This window comes from Thunnus albacares, chromosome 20, assembly GCF_914725855.1.
Source record: "Thunnus albacares chromosome 20, fThuAlb1.1, whole genome shotgun sequence".
NCBI lineage: Eukaryota > Metazoa > Chordata > Actinopteri > Scombriformes > Scombridae > Thunnus > Thunnus albacares.
Genome location: NC_058125.1, coordinates 18862004 through 18884330, shown reverse-complemented (window position 1 = coordinate 18884330; position 22327 = coordinate 18862004). Strand labels below are relative to the sequence as shown.

At 42.1% G+C, this 22327-nt stretch overlaps 2 protein-coding genes across 18 annotated transcripts in view; one reads left to right on the top strand and one right to left on the bottom strand.

Annotated features, from left to right (window-relative positions):
• Positions 1-11576, bottom strand: part of LOC122971069 (calcium/calmodulin-dependent protein kinase type II subunit gamma) — a 40731-nt gene extending 29155 nt beyond the window's left edge. For 9 of the 17 annotated variants that reach the window (XM_044337521.1, XM_044337526.1, XM_044337515.1 and 6 more), the window contains exons 1-2: positions 11309-11575; positions 9099-9193 (exon numbers count right to left, since the gene is read on the bottom strand). In XM_044337521.1, the coding sequence (XP_044193456.1) occupies positions 9099-9193; positions 11309-11373 (160 nt within the window). In that variant the 5' untranslated portion in view covers positions 11374-11575. Of the gene's footprint in view, positions 1-9098; positions 9194-11308 lie in introns of all 17 variants that reach the window. The other 8 variants (XM_044337514.1, XM_044337519.1, XM_044337517.1 and 5 more) reach the window with 2 other exon arrangements.
• Positions 11577-16422: 4846 nt separating this feature from the next.
• The window catches only part of LOC122970896 (NLR family CARD domain-containing protein 3-like), a 9162-nt gene continuing 3257 nt past the window's right edge, over positions 16423-22327 (top strand). The window contains exons 1-9 of the mRNA XM_044337247.1: positions 16423-17713; positions 17824-17999; positions 18241-18381; positions 18455-18526; positions 18635-20423; positions 21332-21493; positions 21596-21769; positions 21891-22058; positions 22216-22262. Coding sequence (XP_044193182.1) covers positions 17954-17999; positions 18241-18381; positions 18455-18526; positions 18635-20423; positions 21332-21493; positions 21596-21769; positions 21891-22058; positions 22216-22262 — 2599 coding nt within the window. The 5' untranslated portion in view covers positions 16423-17713; positions 17824-17953. The remainder of the gene's footprint in view (positions 17714-17823; positions 18000-18240; positions 18382-18454; positions 18527-18634; positions 20424-21331; positions 21494-21595; positions 21770-21890; positions 22059-22215; positions 22263-22327) is intronic.

Below are 22327 nucleotides of genomic sequence, written 5' to 3'. Positions count from 1 at the left end.
AATATTCCTGCAGTACGTTTTATATTATGTATTAGGTATTTCATCTTTAACAGTGATAGTAGAGAGACAGACAGGGTAGGACATGCAGCATAGACACATATATGGTATGTGTCTTACCCAGTAGGCCAAAAGCCCAATATGTTGCAATTTGGAGAAATTCAAACTCTAAATGTTTAAAGCTGGAACTCTTAAATTGATTATTCGACAGTTTGGCATTCCATCATTTCATCATTGTCACAAGAGGCAAAAAAATGCTGGATTCAGCTTTTTATTATTTTCTTTGTCATATCTGATGGTAAACTGAATATCTTTGTGTTTTGGACAGTCGATCAGACAAAATAATACATTTAAAAGCAGTCACCTTTGACTTTGGGAGATTAGAACAGGCGTTTGTCATTATTTTCTGACATTTTATAGATAAAACAATGAATCAACATTGAAAATAATCGTTAGTTGCAGCCTTCATAATGTTTGTTTTTAATGAGGCTACCAGAGGTTTCAGTTCACTCATCGCCACTGTTAAAACACCCTTTTCAGTCAGTGGAGACTGTCTTCCTGTGTGACTCATGTCCACTTTTACAATGTCCTATGTATGGCATATGTGTGAAAATTCTCTCTGTCCAAAATAAAAGTGTGTGAGACTAATGCACAACGAGTGAATACTTGCTGATTGCTATCACTTTTGTAGTTTGGTAGTTTGAACTGGTGCGTCAGTCACAAATAAAGCCAAATTATGTGGAGCGATGCGGCATGTGAACGCAAACATTTATAGGTATGAGGTTATTTGTATCACAGATATAGATCAGTTTTGTGTACATGAGGGCAAATATTTTAGGCCATAGCGCCGACAAATTAATAATACAAACGCTGAAGCAGCAGGGTTTGCCTCTGAAAGATAATAGTCACAAGGTGCATTTAAGCGGAGCTCTACTGATTGCATGTATGGTTTTATTTAAGGTAATTAAGCTGTATGGGAAAATTAATGAGGCTGTGTGTTGCAATGGATGCATGAGTTTCAGTGTGCATGCGTGTATGTGTGTAAGGTGGTTGGTGTACAGCCCAGTTATAAAACATTGCAGTGTTTGCACTTCTGGTTGGGAGGGGATGGTAGCGAGAACATACGCACACACGCACACACACACAAACACACACACACACACACACACACACATACACAGATGTCCAACCCAAGATCCTTGTTTGAGGATTTTACTCAATCCTGTAGCAGTATGTGTGTGTTTGCATGAGATGTGGGTGTGTAAACCACATGACACATTTAACTGCACCCACCCATCACTAAGAGGGCGCGGGCACAATCATACCACAGCCATGCGGCTGAGGTCAGAGGTCACATGGTGAAACTGAAGTATGATGATCCAGTGTGTGTTAGTGTATGTTATCGTTGTGGTGAAGTCAGCTCAACCCCAGAGCTCGATGGCGATTGCACCACACAGAGGGAGCCTCACTAAGATTTGCATTCATTTCCCCAGTGCAGCAACAGCCTCAGATAAAATTCACATGCTGTTGCTGAGCAATCAACTATCACCTCACCCAACTGTTCTTCTACAAATGCAATGCAGTATGTACAGGCAGAATATAAGAGGACGTTACTATAAAAAGCAGCATCACTTTAAAATATAACAGCCACCAATCCCTCCTCCGCCTCTCTGCAGTCGTCGACCATCATATCTACCTTTTCTTAGTCTTATTTTGTCTAACTTCTTGCTAGCTTGGTCTAGTTTTAAAGCTGCAGTTAGCTGTTCTGATGGTCTGCCTTCTGTTCTCTAACATGGTGCTTAACTCTCCACTAGGGTTGGATCGGTTTCCAGTTCTGCCGGTCTGGTCCAGTGTATGAGCTTAAACCAGTTTGATTTTATGTGAGCCAACAGAACCAACATTGGTCATTATGAGACATCTAAGCGCCTCACATGGAGGCTCCGACATTGACAGGGCTGGCTGCTGCTGCTGTCCACCCAGCTGGATGCCAAAGATGAGCTGGAGGAGGGAGGCTGACCTGAGCTAACAGTGCAGATCTCACAATAACCCAGATAAACCCGGCCGAGCTGCTTACAGTTTCAAGCAGTCTGAGAGCAGGTTGTGTTTTGAAAACAACCTGCGGATACCAGCCTGCACGGCAGCTAGTGGCTCGTTAGCATGGCTCGCATCGTTAGCATAGCATAGCTGTGCGTAACCACGGTGTTTCTGGTTTAACAGCCAAAAAGCGACACACAGCACCCTAACACAAGAAGAAAAGTTAAGTTGAATGGTTGTGAGAAATAAAAAATGATGTGTCACTCAGTTGTCCTGACGCTGCATTCTCATTATGTTCCACTCTGAAGTGGCTGAGTCACATGTGACAAAAAGTGGTAAAATTCAGTATTATCAGTGCGGTCTGGTATTTGGATTCATATCAAACCGGTTTGAATTTTTTTTTTTACATCGGCCCAACCCTACTCTCCACATCTATGGTCCTGTTCACACCTGGCATGAACATGTGTCTTAGGTGATCTGATCACGTACGTTATTTCCATTTGCAAAGACCAAATGCGTTGTTGTTTTTAACCGGCGCGAGGCAGCAATGCACTTCCTGTGCCTAGTCTGCCGGAAATTGAAAGAAGTTTGCAAAGACCTTGGCGCAGGGGCAAAATCAAAAAACTCTTTGGCCCAAATAGAAATCAGACAGCGTGTTTCGCGTGTACTTCATTCACAAGAATCCATTTGGACTGTTGTTGTGGCTTCTTCTTGTTGTTTCGCACTTTAACATGCATTTCAGAAGTGTCCCAAGAAGCGGCTCTCTGCTCTGCTACGCTAAAAATATGCACCTAGTCTATTTTTGAGAGCAGATTGAGCCAGACAGGAGGTCAGACGCAGGAAAGGCATAGAGCATCCCGTCAATTTATAAAATAAAATAAAACACCCTGTGCAGACTCCTGAATGTATATCACATCACTACATCAACATTACGTCATAACCGGTGGCACCAGGCAAGGAGTCAACCGGTCAGAGGATATGTGACACCATGGACAACAAAAGGTTCATCTTGGAAGTGGAAAATCATAAGATTTCATATGACATGGTGGAAGCACAAAAATCAAGGAAAAATGACCAAATCAACAGCAACAGTTGACGGTTGACAGTTAACGTCGGGCAGGCAAAGTAACCTTTTGTTTGGTTGTTTTTCTCTTTATATATTCATGGTTGTTACAGATTATCACATGATCTTGCAATTCTCGTGTAATCTCGTGAGTCCAGGTGTGTTGCATGGTACAGGCATCGCTTCTGAAACGTTCCCAGTAGGGTATGACGCCATGCGGAGGGCACGACAAAACTGCGTCGCAGCCGAAACGTCGCGCCTGGTGGAATTGAGGCGTGAGCGATCGGATCCCGATGCGTTTTCGATGCGTCTTGGGTGCGTTCACACCTGTACTTAGAGCTGTCCACTTGTGATTGGATCACCCAAGACGCATTTTAAAGCCAGGTGTGAACAGGGCCTTTCTTCTTCATCTCCCTGCAGGTATAGATTTCCCTCATTTGAGCGAAAACGGAGAATAAGGGAGACCTGAACCTCCTTCTAATTACACCAGTGACGCAGGACAGAGACAGACAGAGAGAAGGAGGGAGGATTACACGGAACGTCCATTTGCTAGAAGAGGATCACAGCTCCCCGGTGTGTGTGTGTGTGTGTGTGTGTGTGTGTGCGTGTGTTTGTGTATAGCCGTCTACCCTGGTGCAGTGTCACTGCAGCACTCACTAATTCATTCAATCTCCTTATTTGTTGGTGCGAGAGTGTGTGGTAGAAGAAGACAGGAAAGAGAGGGCTGGAGGGCAATTACTGGCACTTCCTGCTGCTCTCTAATTGGCCATCTGCTTTGCCATGGGGCGGGCCTACAGCTATCTTACGTCACTGACAATCTGACTGAAAGCTCGTGTATCCAGTTCAATCTGTTTCGGGCACGTTTACATCCAAACTGGAAACAGGAAGTACTGACAAAATCAAATACTTTATTTTTGAGTATCTCGATATCGATAATGTAACAGTATTTTGAGGATGAGGATATTTTCTAGAGTTGGCTATATACCGTCTGCTTTCACGCGCTCACTGCAGTAGTGTTGAACTTGATATCTTCCCATACGATAGTCTAGTTGAAGTACAAATATACCGATTTTTTTCATTATTGATTAATCTATTTTCTCGGTTAATTAATTACTCCTCGTCTATAAAATGTCTAGAAAATAGTGAAACATGGGTGTCAAAGTTGACATCATGTCTTGATTTGTCCAACCAAAAGTCTAAAATCCAAAGATAATCAGTTGTATGACAAAGAAAATCATTAAATCACATTTCAGAAGCTGAGACCAGCTAATGTTTAGCATTTTTTACTTTAACAATGACTAACACGATTATTCAATTATCAAAACAGTTGCAGATTAATTTTCTGTCGATTGACTAATTGATTTCTTGTTGCCTTTTTAACAAATACCAGAATTATACTTCTTGATATGTCACATTGAAAGAAAAAATGCCTCAGTACTGAACCATTTTTTCTATTTAATGAAATAAATGTAACTTCTACTCAAATACATCAGTGATCCATTTTGTCATAACAGAAAGCAGCTGTACAAGAGCTTTTCCGCAATAAAATGCAGTCTAAAATTAACTAAATTATCATTTAAATCAGGAAACATCTAACCAAAGAATGCGTAAACAAGACCAAGAATCTGACCAAACTACAAATACGTTATGGGTGGTAATCAAAAAATATTTAAGTCAGATAACTTGCCCAATAGGAATATGGCTAGTCTTATCACACTAAGATGACAGTCTGCGCAAAGATTGACTATATTAACACATTTCAGGATGTATTTGTCAATGGTTTATGTAGAAGTAACACCCACCGACCCCAAATACTTACACAGGAAATTTTTGATAACAGGTAGAGGTATTTATTTTCATATTTTCCTCTGCTAAAATACTCTAGTATCTTCCTTAGACTGTTACTGAACAACAGCATCCAAGGAGCCAAGAGAGACATTATTTCAGCTTTAGTAATATTAGAGAAATTAAGGGAACATGAAGACCTTTTCTAGTGAGGTGGAGTGGAAAAGCTGAACACTCATGACTCACATGAATTTATTTTAACAGATGAAGATCAACGTTTCGGCAAACTGCCTTCCCTAGATAGATTATAACCACTCTAGACAATAATGTCTCACACAAATGTTATCAGTTCTACTGACAGCGCCTCCCTAAATATCTGTAACGTATCTGACTCATTGGGAGAAAGGTTCCACCCACCCATCTGTCACTAAGATATGTTGAACATATCAAAATGCTCATTTAAATTACACAGTATGTGTACTCATCCAACTGTCCACCTAGTAAGAAATGGGGTTTTCACAGTGTAACGTAAATGCACAAACTGTTGCCATTATGGTCACCGTGTGAAGCACTCGCTGTTCACTAGAGTTACTTTTTGATCAGTGGCAGGAAACACATTCAACGTAGCCTGATAATCACACTGAACCGCCATTTAATTTCACTTCATGTTCATGTTGGCTGAATTCTTGTTAGGGAGGAGGGTCATTTTGTTTTGCTCTAAACAATAAGTAATAAGTGACATATCCGTCCCGTTGGCGTCGTTTTCAGTCGACACCGAGGTTGCAGCAGTGGTTGCAACATTCTCACGATGATCAAAGAAATAAGTTGATTAAAGAGTTGTTACTTCAGTAAGTCAACTTATGATGCTTGTCGCCACTTTTCATGGATGTAGGTAGTTAGCTACCTATATATGAAGATGACATCCCCATTCTTAATCCTGATTTACAAAGCTCTGATTAGTCAACCACTTCTCCGACCGTGGAAGAATAGCCATCAATTAGTGCAACACCAGCCCCGTTTAAATGACTGATCAATTTGAGATTGGGGCACCAATTCAGAGCTCTGGATTTAGGCTACTCTCAGGGGGGACAACTGCTGAACCTGAGTGCTTTAGTATTAATACTAAAGAGACACTTTGGACAGGAGGTGAGCAAGGAACCAAGTGAACTGAAGTGGAAATGTAGTTAATTGATTAGCAATATATAACGTTATTATATTGCAGAGTAGCAGAACATGGGACAAGCATACAGCCCCAGCTCCAGGTCCATACTGTAGGACAAAACAGCCCTTGAGGAGGAAAAGTATTAGGGCAGCGCATTAAAGTGGATAGTCTGTCACACTCTGACTCTCTCTCTCTCTCTCTCACACACACACATACACGCAGTGTTGCAGCAGACAATGCAGCAGCCATCCACATTCCAGTCACTTCACTCATCAACAACAAAATAAAAACGTCATTCATTCAGTTCACCAATTAGCAGCGATTCAACTGAGCACTGACACTCGCATCACACTAATGGTGAAGACACACCAGAAGCGAACAAAATGCACAACATTGCCTCTGCCACTTCTCGCTCGGCATTGTGGGTGTAATAAATGCTTGCAAGCTAGCGAGGACCTTGCTTGTTTGCAAAAAAAAAAAAACTGCTTTTTACGCAACCTTCGACATTATCAGACAATTATATAATATGTGGCTTTGTTCCATGATGCACTTCGTTTCTGATTGTGTCTGCAATCTTGGGATCTTCCAAACTACTGCAATAATCTCCTCCGCAGATCAACAGCAAGTAAAGACTAAACGCTCTGTCCCACCACTACGTCATTTTTTTCCCTTTGTTGGTTTTTCAGCAAATCTCTACGGAGTTTGAATTTCACCCTTGTTTGCATAAAGTTACATTTTTTCTACTTTGTGCAATATGCCATTTAAAGCTTATCTACTAATATACTCATTTACAGAATTTCTATGTGATTTCATTTGATCGGTTCTTTTGAGTGATTTGACTTTAGTTCATTGGGTAGTTTTGGACAAATTCAAATCATTTAGTAGCTTTTCATGATATTTTGATTTCGATGCATCTTGCTCTTTGGGTGAATTTTTAATTACTCATTTTCATCTTCCTCGTCTTCAGTCCCTAAAAAAGCTGCATTTATAAACATCAGTTATAAATGTATAAAATTGGCAAAGCAAACCGCTAAAAAGTAGATGCCTGAACAGTAGCATTAATGACTCTTGATTTTCAGGGGTGAGAATCAGGTGTTTTTGTGCGTGGGTATTGTGTGCCCTGCTGCCCACTCGCAACTGCCCCTCAACTGCCTGTAGGCAGGACTATCCCACAGCCAGCTACCTACAATCAATCCCTGACCTCCCATCCTCCCTCACTTCCTTCCTTCTTTCATTTCCTTCTTTTCCCTCTCTGCCTCCCCGTCCCCCTCCCCCCTCCTCAGATTACTGCAGTGTTTACCAGAGCTTTGAGAGACTTACCCACCAGGCCACGCGTGAGGTCACACTCGCCCCGTCAGGCTAAAAAAAACTCACTCAAATCCTACCGGGCAAGCTGCCTGCTCACGCACTGGCTGCCTATGTGTGTGGACGTTGTGTTTTGTGTGCATGTAGGTGCATGTTGCGTCAGCCAGACGGCCTACCGCAATTCTTCTCTTAGCACAAAATCCTCTTCCTCGGCTCACTCTATCGTGTCTCTTTCTCTGTCTCAGTTCACCTTTCTTTCCTGGTGTGGAGTGTCAATGATCTCCTTGCAAGACTATACTGTTAAAAAAAAAAAAAAAAAAAAAAAAAAAACTCCTCCTCTCCTGGCCGGCTTTCTTCTTCCCTGGCAAACACGCACACGTACACAGGCCTACATTGTACTCCCTGCTTCTGTGAAGAGCCAACAGTTTTCTGCTGAGCCCTTACTTTTCCTCCGTGGGACATTAATACCAGGAGCTGCCCTATGTGGACACTTGATGGCAGGGACAGAACAATAACAGCATTACAACACACTCACAGATGCCTCACAATACAGACATGCTCTATTAGTGTAACTCCTTGCTCTCTCTGTCTCTCTTTCACACACACACACACACACGCACGCACGCGCACACACACACAACACGAATGCCATCAGACACAGACAACAACAGGGCAAACAGGGAGGCGCCTATGGAATCCGTGGGGTCTTAGTGGTTGATGAGATACATTTAGTATAAGTGGATTAGCCTCAATACAAACCAATCCCCCTTTGCAGAAAGACAAGAGAAAGGCAATGAGGGAGAGAAAGACAGACACAGAGTAATGAGACAGAGAGAGAAAGAGAGAGCGCAGGAAAAGAGAACAAAAGGAAGCCAGGTGTGTGTGTGAATGTCAGGAAGGAGTGCGGGCCTAATTTGTCAGATACAAAAAAATGAGAAAGCAATTAAGTATCTCAGTCTGAAGCCAGGGGAGGTTCTGACACACTGACATGAGCTCACGTCATCGTTACGACACGGCACGCCACACCAGACGTGCGCATGTAGGTGCGGAGCTATGCAGAGACCCACGAGTAATGCAACAAACGAAATTCAGGAGTGGACTGCAGAGAATACAACCGAGGCAACAATCAAATTGATAACAGACAAGAAAAAAAAGCCTTCATGTCCTGCCAGTCCCCTCCGTGTACCCTTTCCATGAAGCGCTTTTTAGGAATTTGGATCAATTCATCGTACAGCGGTCATCTAATGATATCACAGAGGAGCGATTGGGAGTTATTTAATACGATGTTTAGTGAGAGGGTCATTAAACCATCAAGAGGTTGCTGATGAGAACTCCCCGCAGACACGGTGATTGAATAAAAGATTTCCTCTGCTGTTGGAATTATGGGACTCCTGTTTATGTGCATACTTTCCAGTCAGGGTGGGAGATATGACGATATACACAGTTAGATGAGAGACAGATTTCAATGTATGTGGTAGGTCATAACGGGCAAAGTTGCAAATCAATAACCCGAACAGCTTTATGGCAGTATCGAATTTACAGGATTTTACCTTGATTTGCCAAGTTCTTAGTTCACAACCATAAGCGGACATTTCCACTTGTTATTTATTATTTTATCTGTGAACTGTTTCTCAGTAAGAATTTTCAGAAACGTTAACTCATCGGTAATGAAGCCCCATTTTCCGATATTCATCACAAAAAAAGCAAACATGCGAGTATTAGAGTGTGTCGGTGTGCAGGGTGTTACCATACCTCTTGCAGACAGCTTCTTAGTGTTGATGATTTTTGCAGCATATTCCTGTCCTGATGACTTTTTTACACATCTACGCACCACTGAAAAAGCTCCCCTAAGAAGAAAAGAACAAACAACCAAAAGATCAGTTGCATTTCACATGCTCTCTCTCTCTCTCTCGCTCGCTCTCTCACACATACACACATTGTGACACAACTGAAAATGCAAACACGCGTGTCGCAGCAATTTGTGTATACTGACAACCTGGGTCTCTCTCTTTCTCTCTACCACACACACACACACACACACAGTTTACAGTCATTACTATCACAGCATCAGCGTGCACAAGCTGAAAAGGTGAGCAACAATCAAGAAAACCAGCACCAACATAACAAGCTTCTCCAGTGTGAGTGATGATATCAGCTCAGCTCTTTGATTACGAATGAATGGCTGAGTACTTTTGCCAATCTTTGATAGCCACACAATACAATGCAACCTCCTTCCCCAAAGGAAATTCAATTTGTAACGACCCGGACAAAGAATGGGCTGCACCTCACACAAAAATGGGCAACACTTAATACATTCACAAGGTAACAACGTTCAGTTATAAATCTGCTCAAGCAGAAAAGGAAGTGCATAGCGCACAAAGCAGTGTGCTCCATATAAAACAACTCCTACTCCGAGGAGTTTCATATTGACCTAGATGAATGCTCCATATTTTCACCTGCTAGCTGCTTATGGCGATAGTTCAATTTTGAGCATCGCAGAATAAGTAATTATGCATGTTTTCATAGTGCCTACATCACACTCTGTACAACCTGCAGTATCCGGCCCTCTACGGTTTTCCTGAAAGAGGTCGGCCAGCCTTTCACTTCTAAGGATGATATATTGAGGCTTGCTACTCTCAAGCCTGCTGCACTCCCGCTCCCAACCACTCTGCTCTTAGTTTCAATTATTTACCAGTAAATGAGAGGTGACAGGTGACAGAAGTACAGGTCAGTGCCTTGACGTTAATAACCTATGACGGAGCAAAATGCATCGACAAACGGCTGCAGAAACACAAGCTGAACCGAGTGGTCAGTCTTGAGCAGAATCAGGAGCAGGTGAGCCCCGATTCACTATGTGGAGGATGTGTAGATGTGCGTGTTGCATTGGCTGTGCAATCAATGCCATTGATTACTGTCAATTATTAGGCAGAGAGTGGAAATGGCAGCTGGAACTGAGGGCCGGTGTATCTTTATAAGGCCGATGTCGCCCTGCTGCCGCTGGTTTGGGAACATCAGGGGAAAAAAAAAATGCCTTCGCCGGCCAAGAACAACAGATGCTGCTGCTGCCGCTGCTGATGAGGATGATGATGATGAAACAGAGGAGGTAGTGGCCCGGTTTTCTTGCCGTCATCAAAATACCGAGAAAACACGTCATTCCCTCTTACACAGTAAACGCTAAATCTGCCGCTGTAAGTGCCAGTGTAGAAGATTACCTCCGACACACCGCACGACAATGCGTTTATTGATAACATGATGATCCGGCCAGCTGGTGAGCGGAGCGTACAGGCATTAACAGTGCAAACATAAAAACAGCGCAGCCTGGACCGAATAACTTCCTCATTAAGTGATCCAGGGGTACGTAACGTTACTTAACACGGTTACACAAATCATCTGCAGCTGCTCGGAGAAAAGGGGGAAAAAAAAGTGGTCGGCCTAGTTAGCTAGCGACCACAGCCTCTGGTCTGTCGAGCCCGCAACGGAGCTGTCAGACCCGCGGGTCGGTGAAATGTCACACGGCTACGTCTCCGGCGTCTCTCGGGGCCCCGCTGACTGATCCAGCAGAGCAGAAAATACCGGCTAGCAAACACGGAAGGGCTTAACAGCTGTTAATGCACCAACCTCTGGCCGGTCTATTCATCACCATTAGCGACTAAAAGACGCAACGCTAGTGGGCTAACTCGGCTAGTTTATCAATATCAGCGTGGTAGCTCGCTGGCTAGTAACTGAACGTTAGTACGCCCGTTACTGCGGGAACAGCTAGCCGTTAGCAGCCACTAACTGCAGCACGACACCAACTGACAAATTATTACAGCCTTCACCCTGATGAGTCTTTCAGCTATTTAGGGTAGCTACCGCCTGCTAGCTGGCTAACTAGAAATAATGTGAGGCGAGGTTGCGGGGGTGGGGGACAAAACGACAAGACAAACACGATGCACACTGTAACCGTTGCGACTGCTGCTTACTTCCCGAGCTCCTCGTACAGCTGGTACTCGTCGGTGAACCTGGTGGAAGTAGCGGTGGTTGCCATGGTTGGAGCCCGAGCCTCGGGGTACGACGGCGGCTGGCTCTCGTACAGGGGGGTCCGGGAGGAGGGTAGCCTAGCCTCCAACACACTGGAGTACCTATCTGACAGGCAAGCAGGCAAGGCTGAAGAGGAGAGAGCCGAGCAGGGACGGAAAGGGAGGGGCTGGGGAGAGGAGGAGGAGGAGGACTGATGATGATGGTTGTGTGTGTGTGTGTGTGTATGTGTGTGTGTGTAGTAAAGGGGAGGAATCCTCGCGAGAATAGGCTCGTGCAGCATGAGACCAAGGCCTCTAGTTCAATGAAGTCACTGAAAATGGGCTTAAGGCTAAATAAACCAGCTTTTTTTTGGAAAGGGGGGCAGTAAATCATAATTAGGTGACATATTGTTTAAAGGTACAGGAGCACGCGATGGTGCAGATGGCTTAAAAAAAACAAAAAACCCAACAAAAAACAGCTTTGACATCCAGTTGCTGTCACTTCTTATACCTTCCAAATAGTGCAGGGAACATCTCAGCAGCATTTTTTACTGCACTGGTTGGGATACACCCAAGCCTGGGTCACACCTCACTGCAGCAGCAAGGCAAATTGTGACACACACACACACACACGCACACACACATACACATACAGATACACACTCCAGGGATCAATATTGATTTATGCAGGTCTTGCTCTCAACACAGTAGGCCTTTCTGAGCCACAGATTTTGTCTTTGCATTGAAGAGCGTGCAGGAGGAGAGAGATAGCGACGGGTAGGGGAATAATACCACTGCTGTATCAGGTTTCCACCGACGAGCATGCACCTATGTTTTTCCACAGTGTGAGGGGCTGTTAGCTTGGCGGCACTAAAAGATGGTGTCACACAGATCCAGAGTGCCTCACTAAATGTTTAATGTGGCATGAGTGGGAGGCCATCAGAGGACAGGCGTGTGGGGCTGGAGGGAGCCATAGAGCTTGAGAGTTAGAGGCCCTGTGTGTGTGTGTGTATGTATGTGTGTGTGTGTGTGGCTGCCTGCTCAGCACGCTTGCTTAGAGGTGGGACGGCGAACAGCACATAGACACTGTCAGAGAGAAAGAGAGCAAAATGGTGATTTCACTTGGAAATCTTTATGCGTGGTAGTCAGCGTGGGAACACAAAGCTGCAACGCTGAAAAAGTTCAAATATTATGAGGCTGTATCTGCAAGTGCAGCCTGCTGAATGCGTGATGGAGAGCAGGAAAAGGAGGCCAGCATGCGTGTGTGTGTGTGCGTGTGCATGTTTGTGTGTTATGTGGAAGACAAATGAGCACTGCAACGTAGGCTACTGGCCCTCTCCTGCCCTCCTTTTCCTACGTGCTAACCCTGCTGCCTCTCCTCCTCTTCCTCCACCTCCTCAGCCTCCACAGAAGTTATATAATGCTGAACTCCTCAGCCTTTGTTATCTCACACCAACCACACACTACGCCTTGCCCGCTTGATGAGAGACAGAGGAGCAGAGGAGGGAAGAGGAGTGAGAGCACGGGAAGGCCGAGAGAAGAGAAAGTGGGATGGTTTCAGCTGAAATCAGCTCTAAATGAGGGAACGAAATAAAGTCTGTGTGCGATTTTCCATATTGTAATATCATTACTGTCAGACCTGTTGTCATCTTTTAGCAACCTTATGGCCATTTTGCACTATGCACACGCTGAGTACGACTTCACAGTGACACAGAAAAGAAGGCCAGGCATCTCTTTATGTCAACCTCCCTCTTGATTCTGCAATGGAAAAAGCACACGAGGATGGCAACTATTTACGTTGCCATCACTTGGTGTTCCCATGCAACGCTGCTGTGAAAAACACTTCTAAAATGGCATGTTGGTTCTTGCACCTTGCAATGTGGATCTACCCTGACTGAGAGAAAACTCTAATTATGGAAACTGATGAATGAATTATGCTCTCACAGTTATTTTAGCCATGCTGAGAAACTGAGTGTGCACCTCCTCAAGTGCATCTCACAAACTTCCGTTATTCAATCCAGCTGCAGGCAGTAGAGGAAAATTATAGTGCAGCATAACATATCACTTGTCTTGAATGGGTTCAATTGAAGCTAGCAGCCGTACACCCATGCAGGACTTGAATTTCTACAATACCATGCCTTTTTGGAGCTAAAAGAGGCTTATGGTATGATCTGCAGAGTCGAAATATCACATTTCTGTTTCTAGCAGACTCCTGTGGCTGACTGAAGCTGTGTTTGTATCCAGAATAGACTAATTGTGCAATCAGAGCGTCAGTAGCTGCAAAACATTTAGGCATGACTTTTCCTTTGTTGTGACTAATGAGGGTGAATATGCCATCTGTTACATCATCACAACTGAGAGGGCGGACGGGGCCAAGAGCTGAGTCATGACACTCTTGTTCTTTTCTGACGACGGCGATACGCTGCTTTGAAGAAATAATCTGACTGGGGGAAGTGAATGAGTAACACTCTTTCCTTCTTCAACAGATACTGTCGTGATGCCCTGCAGCACTAAGCTACTGACCTCCAACTGCTCAGCAGTCACAGCGGTGGTTGTGTTGGGCAGCACCCAGGCGTTTTAGTGTGTGTAGCTGTACGCAGAGGAAAGCATGGTGTTGCTGATGAAATGCCAGTGTTCTCCGTCAGCTCGGCCAGGATAAATACACAATTGTGATTTTGGACATCACAGCAAAAATCAGAGATGGCATGTACTCAGCTCCTGTTCTTGATGATTAGTCATTTAGTTTGGATTCTCCTATTAAGGGAAATGTAGTTGTATATGCTGTAGAGGCTCCCAGAAAGCAGATCAACAATATTTCTGTCAAATATATATAATAACTTGCATGTTTAAGGGCCTCTGGTTTCTCAGGGTGCCTCTGAAAACTAGATCCATCAGCTGTTATTCCAAATTAACAAAAACAAATATCTGCCACATCAAATCTGCTTTGAAAAATTAAAAATGAAGAACATTTAACTTGAGTTTAACATGGATGTAAGCAATGCAGGTTTCAGAATTTAAAAAAAGGCAAATGTCTCAAGAGGAAAGAAATACATTCAACATGTTACTTATACTTGCACACAAGGATACACACAATTCACAAGAAAACTCAACAAGGCAACTTTAAGCTTCTGTTCCTCCTCCCCTCTTTGCACAGGATTCCTATGATGAAATATTGCATCCATGTTTTATCTGTGTGGTAATTTGACTAATTACAAATTACTGTAATTTATAAATTTGCAACACAAAAGCAGTATCAGCTGAAATAATGAAGGTTTTAAATCTGTTTTGATATAAAGCTCCCCTTTCAAGACATCAGGATCAGGATCAGGTATTAAAGCAGAATACAAACAAACTCAATCAACTTAATCAGGTATCCCACCTTGCCTAGTTAATAATCCAGCCCTGACCATCACAGCCTTTATGAATCTTTTTTTTTCCTGTTCTGTTGAGGTGATGTAATGCAGTAAATGGCTCTCACCACCAGTGGCCAGTCGAGAGCAGTGCTGAACACCAGCACCTGACACCCGTAAAAGTGAAACAATTTGAAGTCATTGATAGTTGGCCTTTTATAAGCGGCACCTACACAAGGACATAAGGAAGAAACAAGGCCTCATAATAGTTAGCTAAATATTTGTGAATATATTGGATTTAGCCCAAAGAACAAAGGTGAGCAGCAGATGTTGCTACTAAATAATTAGAATGTTTTGATTGATTTTGATTGAACTTGATCAGCTAACAGTAGTTTACCTGGATAGGCTTTACTATATTTAGCCTATTCTGTAATCATGTAACCAACTGTCTTTCTCCCCACTGCAGTTTCACTTTATTTGTATGATGCTCTCTTTAGTCCATATTTAATTTGTTTTGATGTGTACTGCAAAAGCAGTAAAGCATTCCAGGCCACACTTCCTTGTGTTAACAGAACAGTCATTTTGTCTTGAACATACTGTATATATAGACTGTATCCAATCTGTAAAGGTGTCATCACTGTATATTGTATATGTGAAACCTAGTTCTACTATGTGATTGCCACCTTTGTGACAAAGTGAAGCCATCTATTTATATTATACAATTGATTAGCTGTGTAAAATAAATGATATTTACATTTTTACTATATTTTTTCTTAATTTAGAATTACCCATTTCTGTTTTACTGATAAATTGCGCTAATATTTTAGTCACAATGTCATAATTATGATAATGATCGGTGTTATAACTTCCCTACATAGCCTATAAGCAGTTTGTTTTGATTAACTTTTACGAACAGTATATATTGTATAATCTATTTTACTAGAAGCACTGTGGAGATTTCCTAAAAAAAAAACCCCAAAACCCAACAACAACAACAAATATTAGTATCAGAATCTACTGTGAAAACTCAAATCTGTCAAGGTATGTAATATTCTGTACATGAAGGCGATAATACCAACATAGCAAAACTTGGATTTTGCTTCCATCTTCTGTTCAAAAGGCACAACTACAGCAACAGGGTCTGAACTGAATACTGTAAAAATTTAAACTTCGACAGCATTTGTTCAGAGGACTGGTGCATGAAATTAGTGATGCCACTTGAATGATAATTTATTTTTTATTTGCACTGTTATTACATTGTTATGTAGCGTAATTCAATATTATAACAGATGGAGAAGACTGAGTAACAAAACTGTATGAAAAGCATGAGCAGAAAGTAAAGTGTTGACCTTTAATGGAATGAATCATTTGTGTTTTGGTCTCAGTTGTTTGTCAGATAAGTATGTAAAGATATTTTTTTTAAGGCAAAAGGGACACCGAAAACAACTTAGACAGACAGAAACTTAAACCTAGATATGAGAAATATTGGCTGTTTTCCCCCTACCAATGAAACATTATTTAGTATTTATTTTGAATAAAGCTGTGTTAACACATCCAAGTCAAATACGCTCTTCTGAAGGAGGAGGCATAAAGACTGGAAACAAAGGGAAACAGCTAGCCTAGCCAAAGGAAACAAAATCTGGACTACTGGCACCTCTCAAGCTCACTAATTAACATTTTAAATCTTGTTTGTTTAATCTTTACAAAAACCAAAAGTGTAAAAATGACAAGTTGTGGTTTTATAGTGAGATATGTGCTGACAGTCTTTTTAGTGCTCTCTGTTTCCACAAACAGTGGATAGTAACACAAAGAGGAAATTTCGTAACCGTAATTTTGGGAAAAACACACTTTTTTGACTAACTCAGACTGTTGGAGCCTCATATTAGAGTAGCTTCAGCTGTACTTAAGAATGCATTTTTACAGAGAGTGAAGATGGTGGATTTTGTCTCCCCAGCGCATTGTAATAGTGCCAGGAATGGATCTATGACCAATATGGACAAGAGGAATGATTATAGTGACCAATAAGTCTTTCAATGTACATAATGGAATTTTAGTATTGTTTCAAGACAGGCTTAAAAAATTGTGAACATATAATTTAATCTGAACATCATTAAACACAGTGAGATTTAAAATATCTCTTAGTTTTTGGGTTTTTGCAGACATTTGTTAAACATTTTTGGATTTGCGGATGATTTAAAATTCTCTTGATCCATTTGTAACATGTGGAATGTGAAATCCTGATGTATCAATGTGTGTGTTTACATGCCCAACAGTATCCTGGTTATGATCAGGTTTTTGGAGTATCCTGGTTAAGTGTTGCACATGTAAACATCGTACCCTGGTTTTGAGGAATCTGGATATGCTACCCAGAGAAAACCAATAGAAAACACTGTATCTAGGTTTCTCAGCATTCTCTGTTGGCAGAGAGATTAGCGGTTTAGATTAGATGAGACAATGAGAGATGGATGATCGGAAATCTGGATACTGTTGGAATCATGTAAACAGGGATATAAAAAAACAGGTTTCTGATGTTCCATGTAAACGCCATATACCAAATATGATCAAAACCAGGATAAGACTAAAACCGGGATACTTGCATGCATGTTAACACACTCCCTGTAGTGAATGTAAATTGTGAAATCCTTATGTATTGTGAAATCCTGATGCATCTTTGTAATATACGTTAAATGGGAGTCATGATAAAAAAAGAGTTTTTGATGCAAAATCATAAAAGATCATTGTCTGATTTTACAAATAAATAAAATCAAAACATTTTTGGAAACTAAGGTTCATTTTATAGTAAACGAAACCATTTTAAGAGTTGTGGTTCATTCAAGGACATTTAAATAACGATAGACTGCACAAAAGAACAAGAAACCCCAGCTTCCTGTTTTCTGCACCATTACTCAGGAAGGAAGCAGCAGACAGTTTTCTAATATCTGTGCCAATCCCCCTCTGCTTTCAAGTATCTGCTGTCACTGTGAGAATCAGATGGTAATCACAGTTGTTATTGAATTAGGTAAGCATTTCATTCATATTTTTATTTGTTTGATTTTCACATTAACCTTGACTGGACATAGTCAATCTGTATCTCACTGATTGTCAATTTAATGTAGTTTATTTTTTCAGCTATTTGATTCTCTGGATGTAAATGACTCAGAGTGTGCAAGAATGCCTCCCTCTCGTGTCCAAGACCCCAGATGAAGAATATCAATCGATAGAAACCATGTTACTACAAGGGAGCTGATGAAGGGAAAAAATGGAGCAAAAGAGTAATGCTGATAAAACAAACGAGGTCTCTCCAGGTAAGGATGTTAAATTAAGAATAAAAAGTTCATATGGCAGGGAAATGGACTCAATATCACAATCATTAAGAATGCAAAGGTGCAAGAGTTCAGTTAAAATACTGTAAATATATGGTTTGGCAGTTCAGTTCACAGTTACTTAAAAATGGACAGAAATTTCTTGATTTTGTAACTCTCATTTTTTCATGTATTGTGTTTTCGTGACAAAACTGCTGAAAGTTACTTGTGTGGTTTCTCTCAGAATCAGTTCCTTCTATTGAAGTTGCGATTCATCATTTCCAACCCAGCTACTCTGCTCAGAGTGGAGGCAATGTGGTCGCTCCTTCCATCATCGGCTCTAACGTTGAAAACATAAACATCACTATCATCTCAACTGCCCAAGGTAGATTAATATAAATTGAGAGAGTAAATGGAAATTGGATTTGGGCTCTTCTGATGGTTTTCTTCTTTTGCAGGGTCTGTCATTTCTTCAGAAGAAGCATCAAACCATGACACTGCAGACATCAATGGTGTTCTGCAGCCCCAGAGTGAGTCCTTTGTCATTCCCTGTACTTTTATCACATTTGGACATATGACATATTGACAGAATACCTTAATTCTTCAAAATAACTCTCAAATGGTATTGTCTACTCCAGATAATAAGATCGCAGAATGTCAACAGCAACTGAAGGCTACTCTGAAGAAGAAGTTCAGCCATTTGCTTGAGGGTGTGACAACTGAAGCGAACAAAATACCTCTCAATAAGATCTACACAGAGCTCTACATCACCGAGGGAGGAAGTGGTGAAGTCAATAAGGAGCATGAGGTGAGACAGATTGAGATGACATCCAGGGTGCAGGTGGCCCTGGAGAAATCAATCCACTGCAATCACCTCTTTGTTCCTCTACCGGGACGAAACCACCAGATAAGAACTGTGATCACAAGGGGAGTCGCGGGCATTGGAAAAACTGTATCTGCCAATAAATTCACTCTAGACTGGGCTGAAGAGAGAGCAAACACAAGCCTGGAATTTGTATTTCCCCTCTCTTTCCGAGAGCTGAACATGATGAGAAAGAAAACCTTCAGTCTGGTAGAGCTTCTCTGTGTCTTTTTCCCTGAAACAAAAGACACAGGAATCTTTACTAATGGTAAAAACAAAATGCTCTTCATCCTGGATGGTCTGGACGAGAGCCGTCTGTCTTTGGACTTCCACAACAGTGAAATAATGTCTGATGTGACACAACGAACCACGATAGCCATGCTTCTGACCAACCTCATCAGGGGAAGACTGCTTCCTTTGGCTCTTGTTTGGATAACATCGCGTCCAGTAGCTTCCAGTCAGATCCCTATGGAGTTTGTGGATCTTGTGACCGAAGTTCGAGGGTTCAACAACCCCCAGAAAGACGAGTACTTCAGGAGGAAAATTAGTGATGGGGGCTTAGCAGACAGGGTAATTACACATGTGAAATCCAGCAGGAGTCTCCACATCATGTGCCACATACCGGTCTTCTGTTCGATGGCAGCGAATGTTCTTGAGAAGAAGTTGGCGATGGCAGACAGCAAAGACATGCCAAAGACTCTCACTCAAATGTACATACACTTCCTGTCCTTGTATGTGGAACCCATGAAGAAGAGGCTGCCTGGAAGAAGAGAGTCAAGCACTGACTCTGTGAGAGCTAACCTCATGTCTTTGGGTAAACTGGCCTTTAAAGAGCTGGAGAAGGGCCACCTGATCTTCTATGAGAAAGACCTCATCCTGAATGGTATAAATGTTGCACAGGCATCTATGTTCTCAGGAGTCTACACACAGATCTTCAATGAGGAGCTGACACTGTGCGAGGAGAAGATGTTCTGCTTTGTGCATCTGAGCGTCCAGGAATTCTTTGCTGCGTTGTATGTTTATCTCGCATTCAACAATGACAACATGAACGTCTTGGTCAAGAAGTCGTCCACTTCAAGACGTTTCCCATTCAGAGATTCGTCAGAGCTCATCCTCTACAAAGAAGCAGTGGAAAAGGCTTTGCGGTGCGAAAATGGACATTTTGACATCTTCCTGCGCTTTCTTTTGGGCCTGTCTCTCGAATCCAATCAGACTCTGTTAAAACATCTTATGACCAGCAACAGAACAAACCCAAGGACAAGAACAGAGATCATTAAACACATCAAGGAGAGGATCAAGTTAAGTCCATCTCCAGACAGATGCCTCAATCTCTTTCACTGCCTGAATGAGCTGAACGACCACTCTCTTGTGGAGGACATTCAGAGCTACCTCAGCTCAGGAAGTCTTAACAGTGACAGACTTTCACCTGCCCAGTGGGCCACTCTGGTCTTTGTGTTACTGACTTCAGAGGAGGAGTTGAGTGTGTTTGAACTGAGCAACTACACCAGGTCAGAGGAGGGTCTTCTGAGGCTGCTGCCTGTTGTGAAAACAGCCACAGTGGCAAAGTAAGTACTTTCTAAAAGCTCTACAGCTTTTTTTTGCCAATGATGTTAAAGATTGTTGGCTCCAGGGTTCAGATTTTTTTTGGCATGAGGAAAAAGTGAACCAAGAAACTTTAAAGAGTAATTCCTCACTAAATAGATCTGTTGAACCTGACCACAGCCATGACCACAACTAAGTGTGGTCTGTTCTACCTGTGACCAAACCCACCTGCACAGGGAGCATCTTGTCACCAGTTGGCAGTGCAAGCAAGATCATTTGCCTGGGTCAAAAAAAAAGTTAGAGGATAATTCAGAGTACAAAATGATTCTATCTGGCTATACAGTGTAAAAAGGTTCAAACCTGCAACTTAAAGCAGCTGTTATCAATATTTTTACATTGACAATCGATCAAATCACTATTTAATGCCATATTTGTTGCTCTTAGTTACAAATTATCCCTCGAACGTGCAGTTCTTCTCAGCTCTAAGGTGTGTTTTAGTGTCTTTCAGCTCATTGTTTTGGTTTTCTGGCTCGTGATTTTACTGTTGTGGTTCACTCTGCTCTTGTTTTCAGCTGCAGCACACAACTGTTTTAAGCAAAAAAGCTCTAAAAGCCCACCACTAACTACCTACGCAGAACCAGACAGCAAACAGACACAGTTAGCAACTAGCTGGTGAACATAACGGAGCATTTAGCTGCTAAAAAGCCAGATGTTTCTGCTGGCGGTTGGTGGAGAACCAAAAACAGATATTAAAGAAAAAACGAAAAAATCTGTTTTTCAAGAATGGTGATAGATTTTTAACCTGCATAGTTGCTTTGTCACAATGCAGTTGTGTTTTCATTTTTGTTCATTTTTGTCTACTCTCAACACAAACACAGAGCATTTCTCTATGGCATTATTCACCCTTCTCTCATTGCCTTTCCTATTGCAGTCTAAATGCATGTAACCTCACTGTGAGGAGCTCTGACATCTTGGCCAATGTCATCCGCTCATCCCAAGTTAGAGAGCTGGATCTGAGTAACAACAAGCTCACAGATGCAGGACTGATGCGGCTCTCTAGTGGACTGAAGAACAGCAAACTAGAGATATTCAGGTCAAAATTAATTTTATCCAGTTATGTCAAATTATTTGCCAGTTATAAACAAATCTGGTGCTAGTTTTAGTATTTTCTTTAATTTTTGCTTGGTTTGTGTAGACTGAGGAGCTGCAACCTAACAGAACACAGCTCTGATGTCCTGGCCTCAGCTATCAGCTCAGCCTCCTGCCAGCTGAAAGTGCTGGACCTCACTGACAATGACTTTCAGGACGTAGGAGTCAAAAGGCTCTCTGGTGGACTGGGGAGTCTGCACTGTAAACTGGAAAAACTCATGTGAGTGAAATTCCATCCCGGATGAATTATTTAACAGTATAGTATCATGCTTGCAAACTCATGTGTTGCTGTTGTCATGGAGATCAACTGAATTAAATGTCTGGTGTTTATTTTTTTGAAGTTTGTCCCTATGCAGAGTGACAGAAGAAGGTTGCACTTTCCTGGCATCTGCTCTAAACTCCTCCCATCTGAGAGAGCTCGACCTGAGCTACAATCATCCAGGTAACTTGGGCCTGGAGCTGCTGTCTGCCCTGCTGGACGACCCACAATGCAGTCTGGAGAAACTCAGGTAGTCTTGGCGTCAACAATCAGGATTCTAAAACATCACTCTTCATTGATTTTTCTTGGACAAACTAATTCTCCAAGATAACCTTCTTCCTGCATATTTAAGTTTACCTTTTAACATTGTAATGGTCAGAAAACTATGCTCTTCTTTCATGTTTTAGTGTTGAACAATGTGGTGAATCCAGAATTCAGCCAGGTCCAAAGAAATGTGAGTGACCAGTGACTTCTTTGTTTCCTTCTAAATTCATAAAACAGCATTGTGTAATGTACATC